Raw genomic sequence first — 20,995 nt, 5'->3', positions numbered from 1 at the left:
ATGCAACATATATTCTTTGGATCTCAGCTCATTCATTTCTATTGGGTGAAGAGGGCTTTGTGAGGTCAGAACCCTTTTCTTAAAAAAAATAAAATAAAAATAAAAAGAAGCTTTGATCAGTCCCACGTGGTACTGACCAGCTGTCAATAGCAGCATCTCCCCGATCCACCGGTCCATCTAAGTCCGCAAAATATGGACTTCACACAGCACAGCTCGCCAATATGAGTTCATGAGCTGAGAGCGCTAGATCATTCAGGAGCCCCTCCTCCGCCCATCAGTGCATGGAACATCAGGGGCCGTGCCAGACCCGAACTACTACACGGCTCTGTATCAGCTACAGAGTGAGGGGTCCAGACCTAGCACAGCCCCTGACCCTCCAATCACATGTGAATTGCAGAGTGATGGGTCCAAGCCGAGCACAGCCTTTGGCCTCCCATCACATGTGAGCTGCAGAGCAAGGGGTCAAGGCCAAGCACAGCCCTAGACCTCACACAGTGTCTGACCCTCCAATCACATGTGAGCCGCAGGAGTGAGGGGTCCAGGCCAAGCACAGCCCTAGACCTCACACAGTGTTTGACCCTCCAATCACACGGGAGCTGCAAAGTGACGGGTGTCCAGGGACTCGTACAGCCCTTGGCCTCCCATCACATGTGAATTGCAGAGTGATGGGTCCAGGGACTCGTACAGCCCTTGGCCTCCCATCACATGTGAATTGCAGAGTGATGGGTCCAGGGACTCTTACAAGCCCTTGGCCTTCCATCACATGTGAGCTGCAAGAGTGAGGGGTCCAGGCCGAGCACAGCCCTAGACCTCTCACAGCCCCTGACCCTCCAATCACATGTGAGCTGCAGGAGTGAGGGGTCCAGGCCGAGCACAGCCCTAGACCTCTCACAGCCCCTGACCCTCCAATCACATGTGAGCTGCAGGAGTGAGGGGTGCAGGCCAAGCAAAGCCCTAGACCTCTCACCCTTCAATCGCATGTAAGCTGCAAAGTGAGGGGCCCAGGGACTCGTACAGCCCTTGGCCTCCCATCACATGTGAATTGCAGATTGATGGGTCCAGGGACTCTTACAAGCCCTTGGCCTTCCATCACATGTGAGCTGCAAGAGTGAGGGGTCCAGGCCGAGCACAGCCCTAGACCTCTCACAGCCCCTGACCCTCCAATCACATGTAAACTGCAGAGCAAGGGGTCAAGGCCAAGCGCAGCCCTAGACCTCTCATAGCGCCTGACCCTCCAATCACATGTGAGCTGCAGGAGTGAGGGGTCCAGGCCAAGCAAAGCCCTAGACCTCTCAACCCTTCAATTGCATGTGAGCTGCAGGAGTGAGGGGTCAAGGCCAAGCACAGCCCTAGACCTCTCATAGCGCCTGACCCTCCAATCACATGTAAGCTGCAAAGTGAGGGGCCCAGGGACTCATACAGCCCTTGGCCTCCCATCATGTGCGAGCTGCCAAGTGATGGGTCCAGGACCTCATACAGCCCTTGGCCTCCCATCACATGTGAATTGCAGAGTGATGGGTCCAGGGACTCTTACAAGCCCTTGGCCTTTCATCACATGTGAGCTGCAGGAGTGAGGGGTCCAGGCCAAGCACAGCCCTAGACCTCTCACAGCCCTAGACCTCTCACAGCTCCTGACCCTCCAATCACATGTGAGCTGCAGGAGTGAGGGGTCAAAGCCAAGCACAGCCCTAGACCTCTCACAGCCCCTGACCCTCCAATCACATGTGAGCTGCAGGAGTGAGGGGTCAAAGCCAAGCACAGCCCTAGACCTCTCACAGCCCCTGACCCTCCAATCACAGGTGAGCTGCAAAGTGATGGGTCCAGGGTCTCATACAGCCCTTGGCCTCCCATCACATGTGAATTGCAGGGAGATGGGTCCAGGGACTCGTACAGCCCTTGGCCATCCATCACATGTGAGCTGCAGGAGTGAGGGGTCCACAGGCTGAGCACAGCCCTAGACCTCTCACAGCCCCTGACCCTCCAATCACATGTGAGCTGCAGGAGTGAGGGGTCCAGGGCCTTATACAGTCCTTGGCCGCCCAGCACACATAAGCTGCAAAGTGAGGGGCCCAGGGACTCATACAGCCCTTGGCCTTCCATCACATGCAAGTTGCATATTGAGGGGTCCAGGGCCTCATACAGCCCTTAGCCTCCCATTGTGTGAGCTGTACAGTGAGAGGTTCAGGCCTCACACAGTCCTTGACCTACCACTTGTTCCTAAAGATAGGACACTGGGGGACGGGTGGAGAGAACGAGGTAACAGACTGCCCAAAAATTAAAATTGAGCAATTTCATAATGCCCTACAATACAGCTCTGTTGACAGGTACACTTTAACTGTCTTTCTAAGAGTAATGCCTTTATAAATTTATATATATATATAGCTATATACACAGAGTAACTAATCCATTCACAAACCACACGCATACATTTTACAGATGTGCCTATATACATCCATACATAGGACCCTCCCACGCCAACAAACGCTCATTAGGACCCTCCCATGCTCATAGGACCCTCCCACGCCAACAAACGCTCATAGGACCTTCCTACGCTCAAAAGGACCCTCCCACGCCAACGAACGCTCATAGGACCTTCCCACGCTCAAAAGGACCCTCCCACGCCAACGAACACTCATAGGAAAACACTCAAACCTGTAGACACTTCAGGTCAAGTCCAAAGATTTCTCGAGTGCAAATCACAAAGAAAAGAAAGTCCCCGGGATGAGAGGCTGCGGTGTCAGTCCAGCCCGGCGCACACACACTCGGCGGCGGTCGGCGCTCGTGCCGGTGTTTCCCGGGCCGCGGCAGAGAAGTAACAGTATAAAGGTTCTCCATGACCTCCAGATCTGCAGCACACGTCCTCCTGTCCTGAGAAATCCCAGATCCTTCCAGAACCTTCAGATCTTCTCTTTGGGTTGCGCCTTATCTGTTGGGGAAAACGGGACACAAAACTCATTAATCAATCAGCCAATCAATGTATTCCCTCCACACAAGCCCAGAAATGTAATTTCCTGCTCCTGAGAGCAGTCACATTTTAGGCATTCCCTGCAATAGGAATTTCACTTTTTATTGTTAAATTTGTTGCGTTCCATTCGTTTAGATGTGGCGTTCGTTATTTCGGATAATTCGTAGCTTTGGATAAATTCGTATTCCTTATGTTCACTAACTTTTTCCAATTCCTACAATTCAATAGTTAGTAATAGTTAAGCTATTATTAGTTGAGAAAGGACTTTATAACCACGGGCAAACCAACTTATCATTAGCACCACATCCGTTAGTTGAATAGATAAGGAGGGATTAAATAGGATTTTTTAGGTGCAAAATAAGGTCCAATAATATCAAAATATGATATACATTTTTTTTTTATTTAAAAGACAAAGTAAAAAATTATTAAAAAAAGAATTGGCCAGTACGTGTCAATACAGTTTCATGGATACGGCACTGTAGAATGGAGTTCCCAACATGTTTCGCTCATATGCCGGTCTTCTTCAGGGGATGCTGTCCAATTAGAGGTACATTACTAGACGCTAGATTCAGGTACGTTCGCATAACTTTGCGGCGGCGTAGCTTAAGGAATTTAAGCTACGCTGCCGTAAGTTAGCGAGGCAAGTACATGATTCACAATGTACTTGCCTGCTAAGTTACGTCGGCGTAGCCTGAATCGGCGGGGGTAAGGGCGCCTAATTCAAATGTGTTTGAGGGGGGCGTGTTTTATGTTAATGGCGCTTGACCTTACGGTTTTTACATTTTCTTTTACTGCGCATGCGCCGGGCGCCTACATTTCCCAGTGTGCATTGCGGCTAAGTACGCCGCACGGGCCTATTGATTTTGACGTGGACGTAAACAACGTAAATCCTGGACGACTTACGCAAACGACGTAAACAATTCGAATTTCGACGCGGGAACGGCGGCCATACTTGACATTACTATTCCAATAGAGCCTAGCTCTAACGTTACGCAGCCTATCTCTTACGTAAACGGCGTAAAAGTACTGCATCGGGCGGGCGTACGTTCGTGAATCGGCGTATCTCATTTACATATTCGACGCCGACCGCAATGGAAGCGCCACCTAGCGGCCATCCAAAATATTGCAATCTAAGATAGGACGGCGCAAGCCGTCGTATCTTAGATATGTTTAAGCGTATCTCTGTTTGAGCATACGCTTAAACATAAGTCGGCGTAGATTCTGAGTTAGGTCGACTTATCTACTGATAAGTCGGCCTAACTCTTACTGAATCTACCTATATATGTATATATTTTTTCTCAATAGAAGGCTCGTACCTCAAAATTGGACTGCATCCCCTGAAGAAGCCTGACATATGGGTGAAACATGTTGCCTATATAGATCTCCATTCTACAGTGCTGTATCCATGAAACTGTATTGACACGTACTTGCCAATTGTTTTTTTTTTTATATATTTTTACTTCGTCTTTTAAATAAAAAAAAAATGTATATCATATTTTGATATTATTGGATCTTATTTTGCACCTTATAAAAAAAAACATTTAATCCCTCCTTAATTATTAGGTATTATTTCAGATTTATGAGTTTTCGTATTTCCGAGTTTTCGAATTTACAAATATTCAGAAAAATTTGTTCAACGGGTTTTGTGTTATTTCAGATATTTCTGAACGAAAACAAACGAATTTGAAACGAAACGAATGTCTGGATTTAAACAAGTGCTGCAAGGCGGGAAGTGCTAACCACTGAGCCACTGTGCGCATGCAGAAGCACGGTGTGTCATAAACCATCGCGCTTTTTTATTAACAAAATCCCATTTTCACCTCTTTATCGTCCCCTTCTGTTACCTCTGTGGCTGCTGCCCATGTGATGGAATAAGAATATTAAACTAATAATAAAAATCCATGTGCTGCAGACGCATGTAAAGGTGTTTAAAAAAAAAACGCACAATTTGTGGGTTGCTACCATCTCAACACAGCATGAGGGAGCCATGGCTGGACCCAATGCTGCAGAGAACAATAATAAAGCTGCCCATGCCGTGTAATGTGTGTGACGGGTCTCTTCCCATGTGTTAGGAAAGCCGCCGCGTGACGCGTGTCGGTGACGCTCGCCATCCCGCAGTGATGCATTCATTCACGCCGTGCAAGTTGCTGGCGAGTCTGTTTTCTACAAACGTAAAACCACAAAGCCGGCCGCGCCCAGCCCGAGTCTCCTCTCACTTCCTCACAGCAAACAAACATTCTGCCTGACTACACAGAGGACTCTCCGATCATTCGAGGGGGGGGGGGACGCAGGCAATTCCTAAAGGGCGACTCTGCAGCTTTGGTTGAGAAATATATTGCAGCCTACCAATCATTATATGTGGCGGCTGCATTCGTTTTCTTTTTTGGCTTAATTTTCACCTGGTGATCTGCCCCAGTAACACACCTCCTGCATTAGAGCACCCCCCCCCCCACACACTCTGGAGGAAGGAGCACAGGGGGCACCATTGTCAGTCTGGGGGGGGGAGCATTAGATGGACTAGCAGATTTAGATACACTAACACACTCCAGCTCACACTTTATAATCCGGTACAGTAAGAATTTTCATCCTTTTGTAGTAAATGGTGATGTAATGTCCGTGTCTTTACCCCCATGAGTGTGAGCCGTCTTACCACCAAATAAATGGATTTCTGGTTTACTTTAAACTTGTGATACACTTCTAATCAACCAGATAGATACCCTACATGTCAAAATGTGACCCCCTTCCAAATGATGGGGTTTAGGGGTCTCCAGTGAAGGGTCCTGGTAATCCTCCACCATACAAAGACATTCAAGACAATCGTGCTCCTCCAGCCTTGTGGTTGGGTAAGAGTTTGGGGAAGACCCTTTTATGTCACCTGACTTCACCCCTACTGGTCACCTGACCTCACCCCTACTGGTCACCTGACCTCATCCCTACTGGTCACCTGACCACATCCCTACTGGTCACCTGACCTCATCCCTACTGGTCACCTGACCTCATCCCTACTGGTCACCTGACCACATCCCTACTGGTCACCTGACCACATCCCTACTGGTCACCTGACCTCATCCCTACTGGTCACCTGACCACATCCCTACTGGTCACCTGACCACATCCCTACTGGTCACCTGACCACATCCCTACTGGTCACCTGACCACATCCCTACTGGTCACCTGACCACATCCCTACTGGTCACCTGACCTCATCCCTACTGGTCACCTGACCTCATCCCTACTGGTCACCTGACCACATCCCTACTGGTCACCTGACCTCATCCCTACTGGTCACCTGACCTCAACCCTACTGGTCACCTGACCACATCCCTACTGGTCACCTGACCTCATCCCTACTGGTCACCTGACCTCAACCCTACTGGTCACCTGACCACATCCCTACTGGTCACCTGACCTCATCCCTACTGGTCACCTGACCTCATCCCTACTAGTCACCTGACCTCATCCCTACTGGTCACATCCCTACTGGTCACCTGACCACATCCCCACTGGTCACCTGACCTCATCCCTACTGGTCACCTGACCTCATGCCTACTGGTCACCTGACCTCATCCCTACTGGTCACCTGACCTCATGCCTACTGGTCACCTGACCTCATGCCTACTGGTCACCTGACCTCATGCCTACTGGTCACCTGACCTCATGCCTACCACTGCCCCACCAAGACAAGGTAAGTCATGGAAGGGTTGTCCAGAAGCTCTGTCTGCACTCATCCTACATATTCCTGATCCCCAGAAGATGTAAAGTTGTGTCTCTCACCTTCCAGTGGCCCCGCGGCATTATCCGCCACCTGCGTTATGGAGAACCGGGACACGGCGGTCGGAGACACGCTGAACCTGGAGAGTTGAACGGGCAGCGCCGGCTTCTGGACGGGCTCCGGGGTTCTGTTCACTTCCGTGTTCAACATGGCCGGTGAGAGCGAGGTGACGAAGGAGCTTCTCACGGGTTTAACATGCAAATCACCGTCCCATCCAAAGCTGCCATCTGCCGGGGGAGAAAATATAGTGAGAGTGCGACCTGCCGCAAAACAGGCGATATGTACACAAGAACGATCGACTAGAACCTCTCACCTAGTGCCCACATTGTGGTCCAGTGCTAGGCAGTCTAGCCCACAGTGCCAGTGCTAGGCTTTTTCCAGCCCACAGTGCCAGTGCCAGGCTTTCTAGCCCACAGTGCCAGTGCTAGGCTGTCTAGCCCACAGCGCCAGTGCTAGGCTGTCTAGCCCACAGCGCCAGCGCTAGGCTGTCTAGCCCACAGCGCCAGGCTGTCTAGCCCACAGCGCCAGGCTTTCTAGTCCACAGCGCCAGCGCTAGGCTTTCTATTCTGCCCCACACGTTGCTAGTCCTTCTACCCCACAGTGCCAGTTCTAGTCCTCCTAGCCCACAGTACCAGTGCTAGACTTTCTAGTCCACAGTGCCAGCGCCAGGCTTTCTAGCCCACAGCGCCAGCGCTAGGCTTTCTAGCCCACAGCGCCAGCGCTAGGCTTTCTAGCCCACAGCGCCAGCGCTAGGCTTTCTAGCCCACAGCGCCAGCGCTAGGCTTTCTATTCTGCCCCACATGTTGTTAGTCCTTCTAGCCCACAGTGCTAGACTTTCTAGCCCACAGTTCCAGTTCTAGTCCTCCTAGCCCACAGTAGCAGTGCTAGACTTTCTAGCCCACAGTGCCAGTGCAAGCCCACAGTGCCAGTGCTAGGCTTTCTAGCCCACAGCGCCAGCGCTAGGCTTTCTAGCCCACAGCGCCAGCGCTAGGCTTTCTAGCCCACAGAGCCAGGGATCGGCTTTCTAGCCCACAGAGCCAGCGCTAGGCTGTCTAGCCCACAGAGCCAGGCTTTCTAGCCCACAGCGCCAGCGCTAGGCTTTCTATTCTGCCCCACACGTTGCTAGTCGTTCTAGCCCACAGTGCTAGGCTTTCTAGCCCACAGTGCCAGTTCTAGTCCTCCTAGCCCACAGTACCAGTGCTAGACTTTCTAGCCCACAGTGCCAGTGCTAGGCTTTCTAGCCCACAGTGCCAGTGCTAGGCTTTCTAGCCCACAGTGCCAGTGCTAGGCTTTCTAGCCCACAGTGCCAGTGCTAGACTTTCTACCCCACAGTGCCAGTGCTAGACTTTCTACCCCACAGAGCCAGTGCTAGACTTTCTACCCCACAGAGCCAGCGCTAGGCTGTCTAGCCCACAGCGCCAGGCTTTCTAGCCCACAGCACCAGTGCTAGGCTTTTTACCCCACAGCGCCAATGCTAGGCTTTCTATTCTGCCCCACACGTTGCTAGTCCTTCTAGCCCACATTGCCAGTGCTAGCCCAAAGTGCCAGTGCTAGGCTTTCTACCCCACAGAGCCAGAGCTAGGCTTTCTACCCCACAGCGCCAGTGCTAGGCTTTCTACCCCACAGCGCCAGCGCTAGGCTTTCTACCCCACAGCGCCAGCGCTAGGCTTTCTACCCCACAGCGCCAGCGCTAGGCTTTCTACCCCACAGCGCCAGCGCTAGGCTTTCTACCCCACAGCGCCAGCGCTAGGCTTTCGATTCTGCCCCTTGTGTTAAATCATGGAAGAATCCTGCATTGAGTGTTTATACAATAAGGGTTAAAAATAAAAGGGTTTATCAGCTTAACCCCTTTGGCTCCCTCATATAATGAGCCAGCGACTGGACTGTCGCTGGACATCCCAACGTCCATAAAGAAGAGTTTAAGATTTTCCAGGACAAAAGAAATCAGATTTAAAGCTGAACTCCAGGCAGACATGAAAGACACAAATTATCACCGCTCTATAACCATTAATAAATGTCGAAGAGGAGCAGCATAAGGAGTCAACCAGTGCAGTGCTCATGTGCCAACAATCAGCATGCCGATAGGAAGAGAGAGCAGAGTGAACAGAGAGATGAGCTCATCAGTCTGCTGCTTCTCCTTTCACTGTCCAGTCACAGGCTGGGGGAGGGACGGTTCATGTTAGACGGGTTTTTGCCGTGTGGCAGAGCTGTGTAAATCTCAGGACAGGAATAGAAACATTTTGCAAGCTAAAGCAACTCCCCTTCATGCGTTTCCTCCGGGGTATTTAGTTGTTTGCCTGGAGTTCAGGTTAAATGGTGTGCATTGCCCCGTGCTTTACCTAAGAGGTGGTTGGAGGACTCCTTATAGGTTATCTGCTGGACCTCCTGCAGTACAGATGGCAGTTCTGGGATCTCCTGATCTGCCCCATCCAGTGTTGGACTCTCCTAAAACCCACAAAAAGACAAGTCTGAAAAAAAAAACTTCCACTGCAATGCAATACATATACAATTTTGTTAACTTGACTTTTTTTTTTTTTAACCACTCAAGCCCCGGACCATATTGCTGGTCAAAGACCAGAGCACTTTTTGCGATTCGGCACTGCGTCGCTTTAACTGACAATTGCGCGGTCGTGCGACGTGGCTCCTAAACAAAATTGGCGTCCTTTTTTCCCCACAAATAGAGCTTTCTTTTGGTGGTATTTGATCACCTCTGCGGTTTTTAGTTTTTGCGCTATAAACAAAAATAGAGCGACAATTTTGAAAAAAAATATTATTTTTTACTTTTTGCTGTAATATCCCCCAAAAATATATAAAAAAACATTTTTTTCCTCAGTTTAGACCGATACGTATTCTTCTACATATTTTTGGTAAAAAAAAAAAAAATCGCAATAAGCGTTTATCGATTGATTTGCGCAAAATTTATAGCGTTTACAAAAAAGGGGATAGTTTTATTGCATTTTTATATAAAAAAAATGTTCTACTACTAATGTCGGCGATCAGCGATTTTTTTCGTGACTGCGACATTATGGCGGACACTTCGGACAATTTTGACACATTTTTGGGACCATTGTCATTTTCACAGCAAAAAAATGCATTAGAAATGCATTGTTTACTGTGAAAATTACAATTGCAGTTTGGGAGTTAACCACAAGGGGGCGCTGAAGGGGTTAAGTGTGACCTCATCTGTGTTTCTAACTGTAGGGGGGTGTGGCTGTAAGTGTGACGTCATTGATTGTGGTTCCTTATATTAGGGAACACACGATCGATGACGGCGCCACAGTGAAGAACGGGGAAGCTGTGTTTACACACAGCTCTCCCCGTTCTTCAGCTCCGGGGACCGATCGCGGGACTCCAGCGGCGATCGGTCCGCGAGTCCCGTGTCTGCGCTCACGGAGCTTCGGACCGGGTCGCGGGCCCGCGACCCACGGCTGGGCATTTAACAATCACGTACAGGTACGTGATTGTGCCCAGCCGTGCCATTCTGCCGACGTATATCGGCGTTAGGCGGTCCTTAAGTGGTTAAGCATGAAACTGTTTTATTTAAAAAAAAACAAAAAAACGCGTTTAAAAAATTGCTGCGCAAATACCGCGCAAGATAAAAAGTTGCAATGACCGCCATTGTATTCTCTAGGGCAGTGATGGCGAACCTCGGCACCCCAGATGTTTTGGAACTACATTTCCCATGATGCTCAGCTACATTGCAGAGTGCATGAGCATCATGGGAAATGTAGTTCCAAAACATCTGGGGTGCCAAGGTTCGCCATCACTGCTCTAGGGTCTCTGCTAAAAAAAAACATATATAATGTTTGGGTGTTCTACATAATTTTCTAGCATGGAAATTATGATTTTTACATGTAGGAGGGAAGTGTCAGAATTGGCCTGGATGTGAAGTGGTTAAACGAAGACCCACACAAGGAATGTGAACTTCCACACCCACGTACCTGATCAAATAGATAGACAGTAACATCATCGTAGAAAGATACAGCCTTCTTCTTCCGATCGGAATCCTCGGAGGCAGTCTGGGGCAAGAAGTTGGGCGTCTTTAGAAGACTTCGCAAGTGGCTAGCGCTGGCGTTATCAGTGATAACAATGGGGATGGCGGGATGTTCCTCTTCGCTCTCTTCGCTGTGCTCCTGGATGTTGTAGCAGCGGAGCTCCTCGTCGGATTCATCGCTGTCCTCACTCTCTTCCTCCTCTTCGTCGTCATCGGTGGAGTCGCCCACTCTGCCCTCCTTTCGGATAAGAGGAGGCGAGACGCATTTGGACAGGTGGCACGCCCCCGAGGATTCCCTGTTGGAAGTCGTCTTCTCTTCTGGCTGAAGCCCAGTGGTCAAAGTGATGCTTCCGGCTGAGCCCTGCTTTACAGTGCATGCTTTGGTGAGACAAAGCTGGACAGGGGACAGGGTAAAGGTTCTGTGCGAGGACGACTTGACGGTGGAACTTGTGGTGGGTTGCTTATCAAGAGAAGAGTCTTTAGAACATTCTAAGCCCAAGCCCTCATCTACAGACTCTTCTCTTATGATGAGAGGCAGCTGAAGCAGGGAGTCAGATGAAGGTAACGCAGGCAAAGGGGAAGGAGGTTTATCCGTCTCTACAGTGGCTGGGCATTGGCCTTGGTCATCCTTTAGGTTCTCAGTGCTTTCTATTAGGTTAGGTTCTGTGGGTTCCATGTTTAGATCTACACAGGGATTAGTCTTTGTGGCTCCTTCCTCTTCCCTTTCTTCACCTTGGTCTCCTTCCTCCTCTTCTTCCCGATTAAAGGAGTCGTAGTCGGAGAAATAGGCAGAGTCTCTGTAGGGGTTCTTGGCATCCAGACCTTGTAAGTCGCTGCTGACCGAGCGGGACATTGGCATGTCTCCAGGTTCCAGGCTCTGTTCTGGAGGTTGGCTCAGCTGATAATATCCCTCAGTCTCCCGGCTCTCTTGTGGTTCTTTTAACACAAATTCTGGAGACTCGTAATTTTCCGTGTCGTAACCGCTGTCCAGTGCTTTATGTTGGGCAGAAGGGGCATAGGTTCCAAGGCTGAAGGCATCACAGGAGCTTGCAGTTGATGGCATGTCCAGGGAGTCCAGTGAATCCGGGGTCCCGACCTGTTTCTGTAGGGATCTGAAAGACGGGGCCGTGTCTCCTCTCTCACTAGACAGGTCTGTGAAGACCCCTGAAGTCAGCTCCATGGTGTCTTCATCATCGCTGTCACTGGGAGTTTGATAAAAGTCTTTATCCTTGCTGAGATGACAGTGTTCATCTGATAAGCTTTGTAGGGAAGCCCCCTGAGATCCAGCGACAGATATGTCCTCCTCTGTTATGTGAAGGTCATGTGTAGGAGGCTCGCAACGTTCTATAAAACAAACTCCGAGAGGATCCATTTCTAATTCAGGGGTCACTTCTTCACTGTCTGGGGATGCTAGAGGATGGCGGATTTCATCTGATTGCAATGTCGAGGATTTAATATCACATGCTTCCGACACAGGAGAAGAGACCTGGAGGTGTGAGTCTCCGGAAACCGCTTCCACCGAACGCTCGTGCATTGCAAACTCCTCGGCGTCGTAAAACTGATCCTCCGCCGTTGTTGAAGAAGCGACATTGTCCCCCTCCCCAGACTCTGCAATCTGCCACGATTCAGGACCAAATGGTTCAGTCTCACCAGTCTGGGAGTCCTCGGAGCGTGGATTGAACCAAATGCCAAGCGCCTGTTGCGGTTCACTGGAGACGTTATTATTTGAGGAGATGTTGGATGCCCAGTGTGGAGAGAACGCAACAGGACAAGAGGTCTTCGGTGACAGGTCCTCCTGAAAGCCCATCTGCTCTAGATCTTCACCGTCACGCTTCACTGCAGCCAAATCTAAAGGGTCTCTACAGGTGAAACTACAGTCCTCAGTCTCTGGAGCCGCCATCTTTTCTGCCTCATTTAGGCCAAGCTGATTTAACGATAGAGAGGACCCAAGGGGGTCATTAAATACACTGGAGTCATTATTGTCCTCTATTGAACAGTCAAGCACGTTCTTCTCCTTTGCCTCACCTCCATAGGAGGGGCTGGAGCATTGGTTTTTGGCCTGATTGACTGAGCTATCATCCCTGGCAGAACAGACAACTTCCAGCAAGGGCTCCATGGAAAGGCTTATAGAAGGACTATCTTCACATGGTTGGTCCTCTGTTGAAAGTTCCTGCTTTTGTTTTACGCCGTTCTCTTCATGCTGTGGGCTGTAGTCCTGCTCGACGTTGCTCCCCAAAGGCTCTTCAATACGAATATAGTAGTCTCCTGCCACTGAAGGGCTCCGAGCACTCAGAACGGGTACCAGCTCAAGCGGGCGTGAGTTTGGGTTGCAGTCCTTCTCATCGTAGCCAGATGGTGACACGCCAAGACTGAGTCTTTCACCAGTGCTGGTTGTATAGTACATATCTTGGTAAGGCTGGCACCCAGGGCTCAGTGGATATTGCTCATGCCGCCCACGCTCCCATTTGTACTCAAAGTTAAGCCCTTGGCTGGTCTGAGTTACTGTCAGCACATCATCTCCATCTGAGTGAAACCCATCCGAAGAAAAGTGCTCCAGCAGAGGGTAAGAGGACAGCTCGGGCTCATGGTGAGGACCGCCATCTGTTCCACCATTGGGTTTCATAGAGTTCCAACGCTTCTCAAACTCTTCCTCCAGCTCGCCAGATCCCTTCACAGTCAGGTATGAAAGTAGTAGATGGACCTCTTCCACGGTTGGTCTCTGATCAGGCTGCAGCCAGCAAAACTGCATCACCTCATACCTAAGAGAAAACACAAACAGCATGAGTGGGACATTGATTAGGAATTTAATGAAGATTTTTTTCCCTGCTGTGCCCAAAAGTAAAGCTGTACTCGAAAGTTTAAAACGTCAAATACCTCTTCTGTGCCCCTCTATGAGTTTCACCTAATTATACGGGCCCATCCGTTCCATCCCAGATCCCCAGTTGTGGGCCAGATATGGCATTACGACACTGGATCATATCATGCCCCAGGGTACCCTACTACAGTTTACGGACCTGAAGGCCAAATACAACTTACCTAGCTGGATGGAATTCAGATATCTGCAACTTAAACATGCTACCAGGGCCCCAATTCCCTCGCCCGCCCATACTCAGGGCTGACCCTATACAGGAGCTTCTGGTGCCAGGGGATCTAACTAAACCCTTATCCACACTATATGGTGCACTCCTGGGCACCGACTCCCCCCAAGCTAGAGAAACTATGGGAAACATGGCACAGTGACATACCCTCACTAGACAGGGAAGGATGGGAGGACTGTTTGGAATATGGCCCCAAATTAGTTATCTCCTCTAAGAACAAACTCATACAGGTAACATTATTGCACAGAATATACTATACGCCCCAAAGACTTCACAGAATATTTCCGGATAGGGACCCTAAGTGTCCTAGATGTAAAGCGCACATAGGAAAAAAAAATCTGGGACTGTCCTATCATCTCGGCATACTGGACGGAGGTATTTGGGGAAATAAACTCTACATTGCAACTGTCCCTTCCAGTGCTGACTGAGTTGGCATTATTGGGGGTTCATGATTACGAACAATGCTCTCATCACTCCAAATTACTGATTTCATACCTTCTCTTTTACGCCCAAAAAAAAATACTGTATATACTCGATTATAATCCCACCTGAATATAAGCCGAGGCACCTAATTTTATCACAAAAAAAATGTGAAAACTTATTGACTTGAGTATGAGCCTAGGGTGTCCATCTGCATGCCTCACTGTGCCTCACTGTGTCCATGTGCATGCCTCACTGTGCCCATGCCCCACTGCGCCCATGACTAGACCGACGTTTAACATTGGAGTACTGTATATAGAAGAGGTGCCCGGCTTTGAAAAATTGGTGCTCCCCGGCCATAGGTCTACCAGACAGCAAACTTTGCACACTTGTAGAGGAGAACTGGGGTTACATGTGTGGCAAGTTTGGGGTACCGGGTCCCCAAAGTCCGGGAGATCATGCGCAAAAAGGTGACTCGAGTATAAGCCGATCGGGGCATTTTCAGCAACAGAAAATGTGCTGAAAAACTCGGCTTATACTCGAGTATTTACTGTACTCCTTAAATGGATTATGCCAAACAACCCCCCCCCCCCTCCTGGAAGGCACAGATTGGATCAGCCCTAGGCAGGTAGGATTACGTATATAAACAGGGGTTGTCAATGGATATATGAAAAAGTATGGGCCCCCCTGGACTTCTGCCTAGTACACTAGGGAGGACTAAATTTCCTAGCATAGATACTAGTCACTATATGCTGATAGATAACTGTTTGGATTGCAACTACAGTGGAACCTCGGATTGCGAGTAACACGGTTAACAAGCATTTCGCAATACGAGCGCTGTATTTAAAAAAAAAAAGAACAACCCCATCCCATCTGGGTGGACAGACCCCTGGAATCCCCATCCCACCTGGGTGGACAGACCCCAGGAATCCCCATCCCATCGGGGTGGACAGACCCCAGGAATCCCCATCCTATCTGGGTGGACAGACCCCAGGAATCCCCATCCCATCTGGGTGGACAGACCCCAGGAATCCCCATCCCATGTGGGTGGACAGACCCTAGGAATCCCCATCCCATCTGGGTGGACAGACCCCAGGAATCCCCATCCCATGTGGGTGGACAGACCCTAGGAATCCCCATCCCATCTGGGTGGACAGACCCCAGGAATCCCCATCTCATCTGGGTGGACAGACCCTAGGAATCCCCATCCCATCTGGGTGGACAGACCCCAGGAATCCCCATCCCATCTGGGTGGACAGACCCAGAAATCCCCATCCCATCTGGGTGGACAGACCCCAGGAATCCCCATCCTATCTGGGTGGACAGACCCCAGGAATCCCCATCCCATCTGGGTGGACAGACCCCAGGAATCCCCATCCCATCTGGGTGGACAGACCCAGAAATCCCCATCCCATCTGGGTGGACAGACCCCAGGAATCCCCATCCCATCTGGGTGGACAGACCCCAGGAATCCCCATCCCATCTGGGTGGACAGACCCCAGGAATCCCCATCCCATCTGGGTGGACAGACCCCAGGAATCCCCATCCCATCTGGGTGGACAGACCCCAGGAATCCCCATCCCATCTGGGTGGACAGACCCCAGGAATCCCCATCCCATCTGGGTGGACAGACCCCAAGAATCCCCATCCCATCTGGGTGGACAGACCCCAGGAATCCCCATCCCATCTGGGTGGACAGACCCCAGGAATCCCCATCCCATCTGGGTGGACAGACCCAGGAATCCCCATCCCATCTGGGTGGCCGGACCCCAGGAATCCCCATACCATCTGGGTGGACAGACCCCAGGAATCCCCATCCCATCTGGGTGGCCGGACCCCAGGAATCCCCATACCATCTGGGTGGACAGACCCCAGGAATCCCCATCCTATCTGGGTGGACAGACCCCAGGAATCCCCATCCTATCTGGGTGGACAGACCCCAGGAATCCCCATCTCACCTGGGTGGACAGACCCCAGGAATCCCCATCCCATCTGGGTGGACGGACCCTAGGAATCCCCATCCCATCTGGGTGGACAGACCCCAGGAATCCCCATCCTATCTGGGTGGACAGACCCCAGGAATTCCCATCCCATCTGGGTGGACAGACCCCAGGAATCCCCATCTCATCTGGGTGGACAGACCCCAGGAATCCCCATCCCATCTGGGTGGACAGACCCCAGGAATCCCCATCCCATCTGGGTGGACGGACCCTAGGAATCCCCATCCCATCTGGGTGGACAGACCCCAGGAATCCCCATCCTATCTGGGTGGACAGACCCCAGGAATCCCCATCCCATCTGGGTGGACAGACCCCAGGAATCCCCATCCCATCTGGGCGGCCAGACCCCTTGGGAGATCTCTACACCTCTACAGTACATCAGTGTTTTATCCTCCCCTCCTGTGTGGAATCGGTGACTCCGCAATATTCTTGGACGTGGATATGGAAGAACGTAGACTGAGCTCTGCCAGTTTCTATAGTGTTTAATAGGATGGATCCGTTCTCTAGTGACACATCCATGCCTACCGCGTGCTGCTAATTTCCCTGGTGAATAGAAGTTTCCATGATGATGCGCTCACTGCATGTTCCCGATTTCCCTGTTGTGTGCATAACGTGCTTCTCAACCTTTCCATCCCGAAGAAGGGTCCTCTGTATAGAAAGTTTGCAAACATCATCCAACGTGCTTATAATCTCATAGTGGTTAAGAGGCCTCTGGATTCTCTAACCGTAGGATTGCCCTGGTGCAAACCTGCTCCCCTCCACCCCCCCTAGTCCTGGTATCACTCTACCAGATGGGCTTCCCCCGTTCTGCAATCTACAACTTTCACCGGGTGAGGGTAACGCCGTCACTTGGGCTGAGTTCATCAATGGGCTCCCCAGAGACACAAGACGCCAGCAACTACGCAATACTGGAAAATCACTTGTGGGTGGATACGGCCTTTAAGAAGACCAATCAGGTGAGAAGGTTGCCGATGCGTCTTCGTCTCTGTGACATCAGAACCCAGAGGTTTGTTAAATCAAGTAAATGAGCTTAATTTTATGGGAAGAACCGTGAAGGTTTCTAGTATTGGCCTGGAAGCCTGGCTTCTATGTGAACTTGGGGAAATGGGGGCCGTTCCCTGTTATATTTCACACTTTTCTCAGGTATATTCTCATTTTTAACTAGGAGCGTGCACTGTGCACGAGGCTCTCAAATCTACGCAGAAGAGCTTGTGATGTCATAGTAGTTTTAAAGGCCAACAGATCCCCCAACAATGAGATTTCCCTGCTGGAGTTCTGTGTCGCTATGCCCATTCCAGGTAATGGATCCCCCATCAGTATCTGTATCCCCTATTAGTATCCCCTTTCCAGGTAATGGATCCCCTATCAGTATCGGTATCCCCATTCCGGGTAATGGATCACCTATCAGTATCCCATTTCCAGGTAGAGGATCCTCTTTCCAGAAATGAATCCCCCATCGGTATCACCTTTCCGAGGGTAAGGATCCCCTATTTGTATCCTCTTTCCAGATAATGGATCCCTTATCAGTATTCCCTTTCCAAGGGTAAGGATCCCCTATTTGTATCCTCTTTCCAGATAATGGATCCCTTATCAGTATCCCCTTTCCAGGTAATTAATGGATCCCCTATCAGTATCCCCCATCAGAATCCCATTTCCAGGTAATGGATCCCCTATCAGTATCCCCTTTCTGGGTAATGGATCTCCTATCAGTATTGGTATCCACTTTCCAGGTAATGGATCTCCTATCGGTATCCCATTTCCAGGTAATGGATCCCCTATCGGTATCCCCATTCCGGGTAATGGATCCCCTATCAGTATCCCATTTCCAGGTAGTGGATCCCCCTTTCCAGAAATGAATCCCCCATCGGTATCCCCTTTCCGAGGGTAAGGATCCCCTATTTGTATCCTCTTTCCAGATAATTAATGGATCCCCTTTTAGTATCGGTATCCCTCATCTCCAGGTAATGGATCCCCTATCAGTATCCCCTTTCTGGGTAATGGATCTCCTATTAGTATTGGTATTCCACTTTCTGGGTAATGGATCTCCTATCAGTATCCCCTTTCTGGGTAAGGGATCTCCTATCAGTATTGGTATCCCCTATCAGTATCCCATTTCCAGGTAGTGGATCCCCTTTCAGTATCCCTTTTCCAGAAATGAATCCATCGGTATCCCCCTTCCGAGGGAGTGGATCCCCTATTGATATCCCCTTTCCAAATAATGGATGCCTTATCAGTATCCCCTTTACAGGTAATTAAAGGATCCCTTATTGGTATCCCCTTTCCAGGGAATGGATCTCCCATCTATATCCCCTTTCCAATTAATTAACGGATCCCCTATCGGTATTCCCTTTCCAGGGAATGGATCTCCCAGTATCCCCTTCCAGGTAGTGAATCCCCTTTCAGTATTCCATTTTGCAAATAATGGATCCCCTATTGGTATTCCCTTTCCAGGTATTGGATCCCCTTATTGGCATCGGTCTCTCCTTTCTCGGTAATTGATCCCCCATCGGTATTGGTCTCTCCTTTCTGGGTATTGGATCCCCTATTTGTATCCCCTTTTCCAGGTATTGGATCCCCTATCAGTATCAGTCTCTCCTTTCTGGGTATTGGATCCCCCATCAGTATATACCGGGCGCATGAGCAGATAGCACTGATTTCACTAAACTGGAACTTTTTCTTTCTTTATACTGTATTCTTATTTTTTTTTAAGGGTGTATTTAGGTTTTTTATCTTTTTATTTTGTGTCCATTACATTTTTTTTCTTCTTCACTTTGTTTTTACTTTTGTAATGTTTTCGGACATCCCCGCCCCCCCCCCCCCCCCAATTCCTCGTCCCCATCACATTGGCACTGACCCCTAAGCGGTGCCACCGTTGTGCGTCTCTTACCAGCGGTCTGACTGCAGTTGCTTGAGCTGCGGCTTCGGTAGTTTGAGTTGCTGCTCCTTGATGACATAGCTGAGGACCTGGCGGTCGGAATACGTCTCGTAGGGCTGGCGGCCCAATTCGAAGAGCTCCCAGAGTGCGACTCCCAGGGACCTGTATATGGGGGGGAAATGAGGCAAGGTGTCACCAGCTGGAGGGGGGGAGGGGAGCGACCGCGCACAACGAATAACCGCACACTGATAAAGTGCTATGTAATAAAACCAAATCTGATATTTTTATAATTTTACCTTCCTTGGCCCCCCCCCCCCCCCCCCCCACCCCCATCAACATGCTAATAGCATTCATAAAACCTTAGACGTCTCACTCCTTTTGCTGCATTAGAAGTCAACCTTTCATCATTATTTTGGAGGTCTCGCTCCCCTTGCTGCATCAGGGGTCTCACTCCTTCACTCATATACCGGAAGTCTCTTCTGATGCAGCAGGAGTTGGTGGAGACCTTCGGCATAAGATTTCTGGGTGGGGGGTGCAGCAAGGGGAAGGGAGACCTCTGATGCAGCAAGGGGAAGGGAGACCTCTGATGCAGCAAGGGAAGGGAGACCTCCGATGCAGCAAGGGGAAGGGAGACCTCTGATGCAGCAAGGGAAGGGAGACTTCTGATGCAGCAAGGGGAAGGGAGACCTCTGATGCAGCAAGGGGAAGGGAGACCTCTGATGCAGCAAGGGGAGGGAGACCTCTGATGCAGCAAGGGAAGGGAGACCTCCGATGCAGCAAGGGGAAGGGAGACCTCTGATGCAGCAAGGGGAAGGGAGACCTCTGATGCAGCAAGGGGAAGGGAGACCTCTGATGCAGCAAGCCGAGGGAGACCTCTGATGCAGCAAGGGGAAGGGAGACCTCTGATGCAGCAAGAGAAGGGAGACTTCTGATGCAGCGAGGGAAGGGAGACCTCTGATGCAGCGAGGGAAGGGAGACCTCTGATGCAGCAAGGGGAGGGAGACCTCCGATGCAGCAAGGGGAAGGGAGACCTCTGATGCAGCAAGGGGAAGGGAGACCTCTGATGCAGCAAGGGGAAGGGAGACCTCCGATGCAGCAAGGGGAAGGGAGACCTCTGATGCAGCAAGGGGAAGGGAGACCTCTGATGCAGCAAGCCGAGGGAGACCTCTGATGCAGCAAGGGGAAGGGAGACCTCTGATGCAGCAAGAGAAGGGAGACTTCTGATGCAGCGAGGGAAGGGAGACCTCTGATGCAGCGAGGGAAGGGAGACCTCTGATGCAGCAAGGGGAGGGAGACCTCCGATGCAGCAAGGGGAGGGAGACCTCCGATGCAGCAAGGGAAGGGAGACCTCTGATGCAGCAGGAGTTGGTGGTCTACCTCAACTGCATCTACAATTCCAACCCTTCTGCTGAATGAGAGATCTCACTTCCCCTGCTGCGTGAAAGTTTCACCATGTGATTATTTTCCCTTGCTGCATCAGAAGTCTCACTCCCCCTGCTGCATCAGAATCCTCCCCATGTAGTTAGTGGAATGTTACAGAATGCTGGAATGTACAAGGATGCATCGAGACCCCGACCCACCGAAAGACCAGAACATTGTGACGCTGCACCTGCAGCCAGACAGCGACGGCGTCACACACGCCGGGAGCGATCATTCTATTCTCTTTCCATCGCTCCCCCCGGCCCGTCCCCGGCACACTGAGCTCCTTTGTCTGCACTTGTTTATTTACTTTGTGAACTCCGACTCACTCGCAGTCACCCATAGAACTTGTAATTACCAGAAGACAAGGCCTGTGCCAGTATCCACACCCAACCCGCGCTCTTCACCCCCCCCCAACCCCAACACAACGCCGATCATTGTCCCCCTTCCAC

The 20,995-nt window shown here is 50.5% G+C and overlaps 1 protein-coding gene across 5 annotated transcripts in view; it reads right to left on the bottom strand.

Annotated features, from left to right (window-relative positions):
* Nucleotides 1-524: 524 nt before the first annotated feature.
* Nucleotides 525-20,995, bottom strand: part of AATK (apoptosis associated tyrosine kinase) — a 64,653-nt gene continuing 44,182 nt past the window's right edge. The window contains exons 9-14 of one of the 5 annotated variants that reach the window (XR_005744497.1): nt 19,137-19,286; nt 10,679-13,490; nt 9,077-9,182; nt 6,740-6,964; nt 1,620-2,926; nt 525-885 (exon numbers count right to left, since the gene is read on the bottom strand). Coding sequence is in view for 1 of the 5 variants with exons in the window: in XM_040330943.1 (XP_040186877.1) it covers nt 2,898-2,926; nt 6,740-6,964; nt 9,077-9,182; nt 10,679-13,490; nt 19,137-19,286 (3,322 nt within the window). In the remaining 4 variants the exon portion in view is untranslated. The other 4 variants (XR_005744498.1, XR_005744499.1, XR_005744500.1 and 1 more) reach the window with 4 other exon arrangements.

Source organism: Rana temporaria, chromosome 12 (genome assembly GCF_905171775.1).
Source record: "Rana temporaria chromosome 12, aRanTem1.1, whole genome shotgun sequence".
NCBI lineage: Eukaryota > Metazoa > Chordata > Amphibia > Anura > Ranidae > Rana > Rana temporaria.
This window is presented reverse-complemented; position numbering and strand designations above follow the sequence as displayed.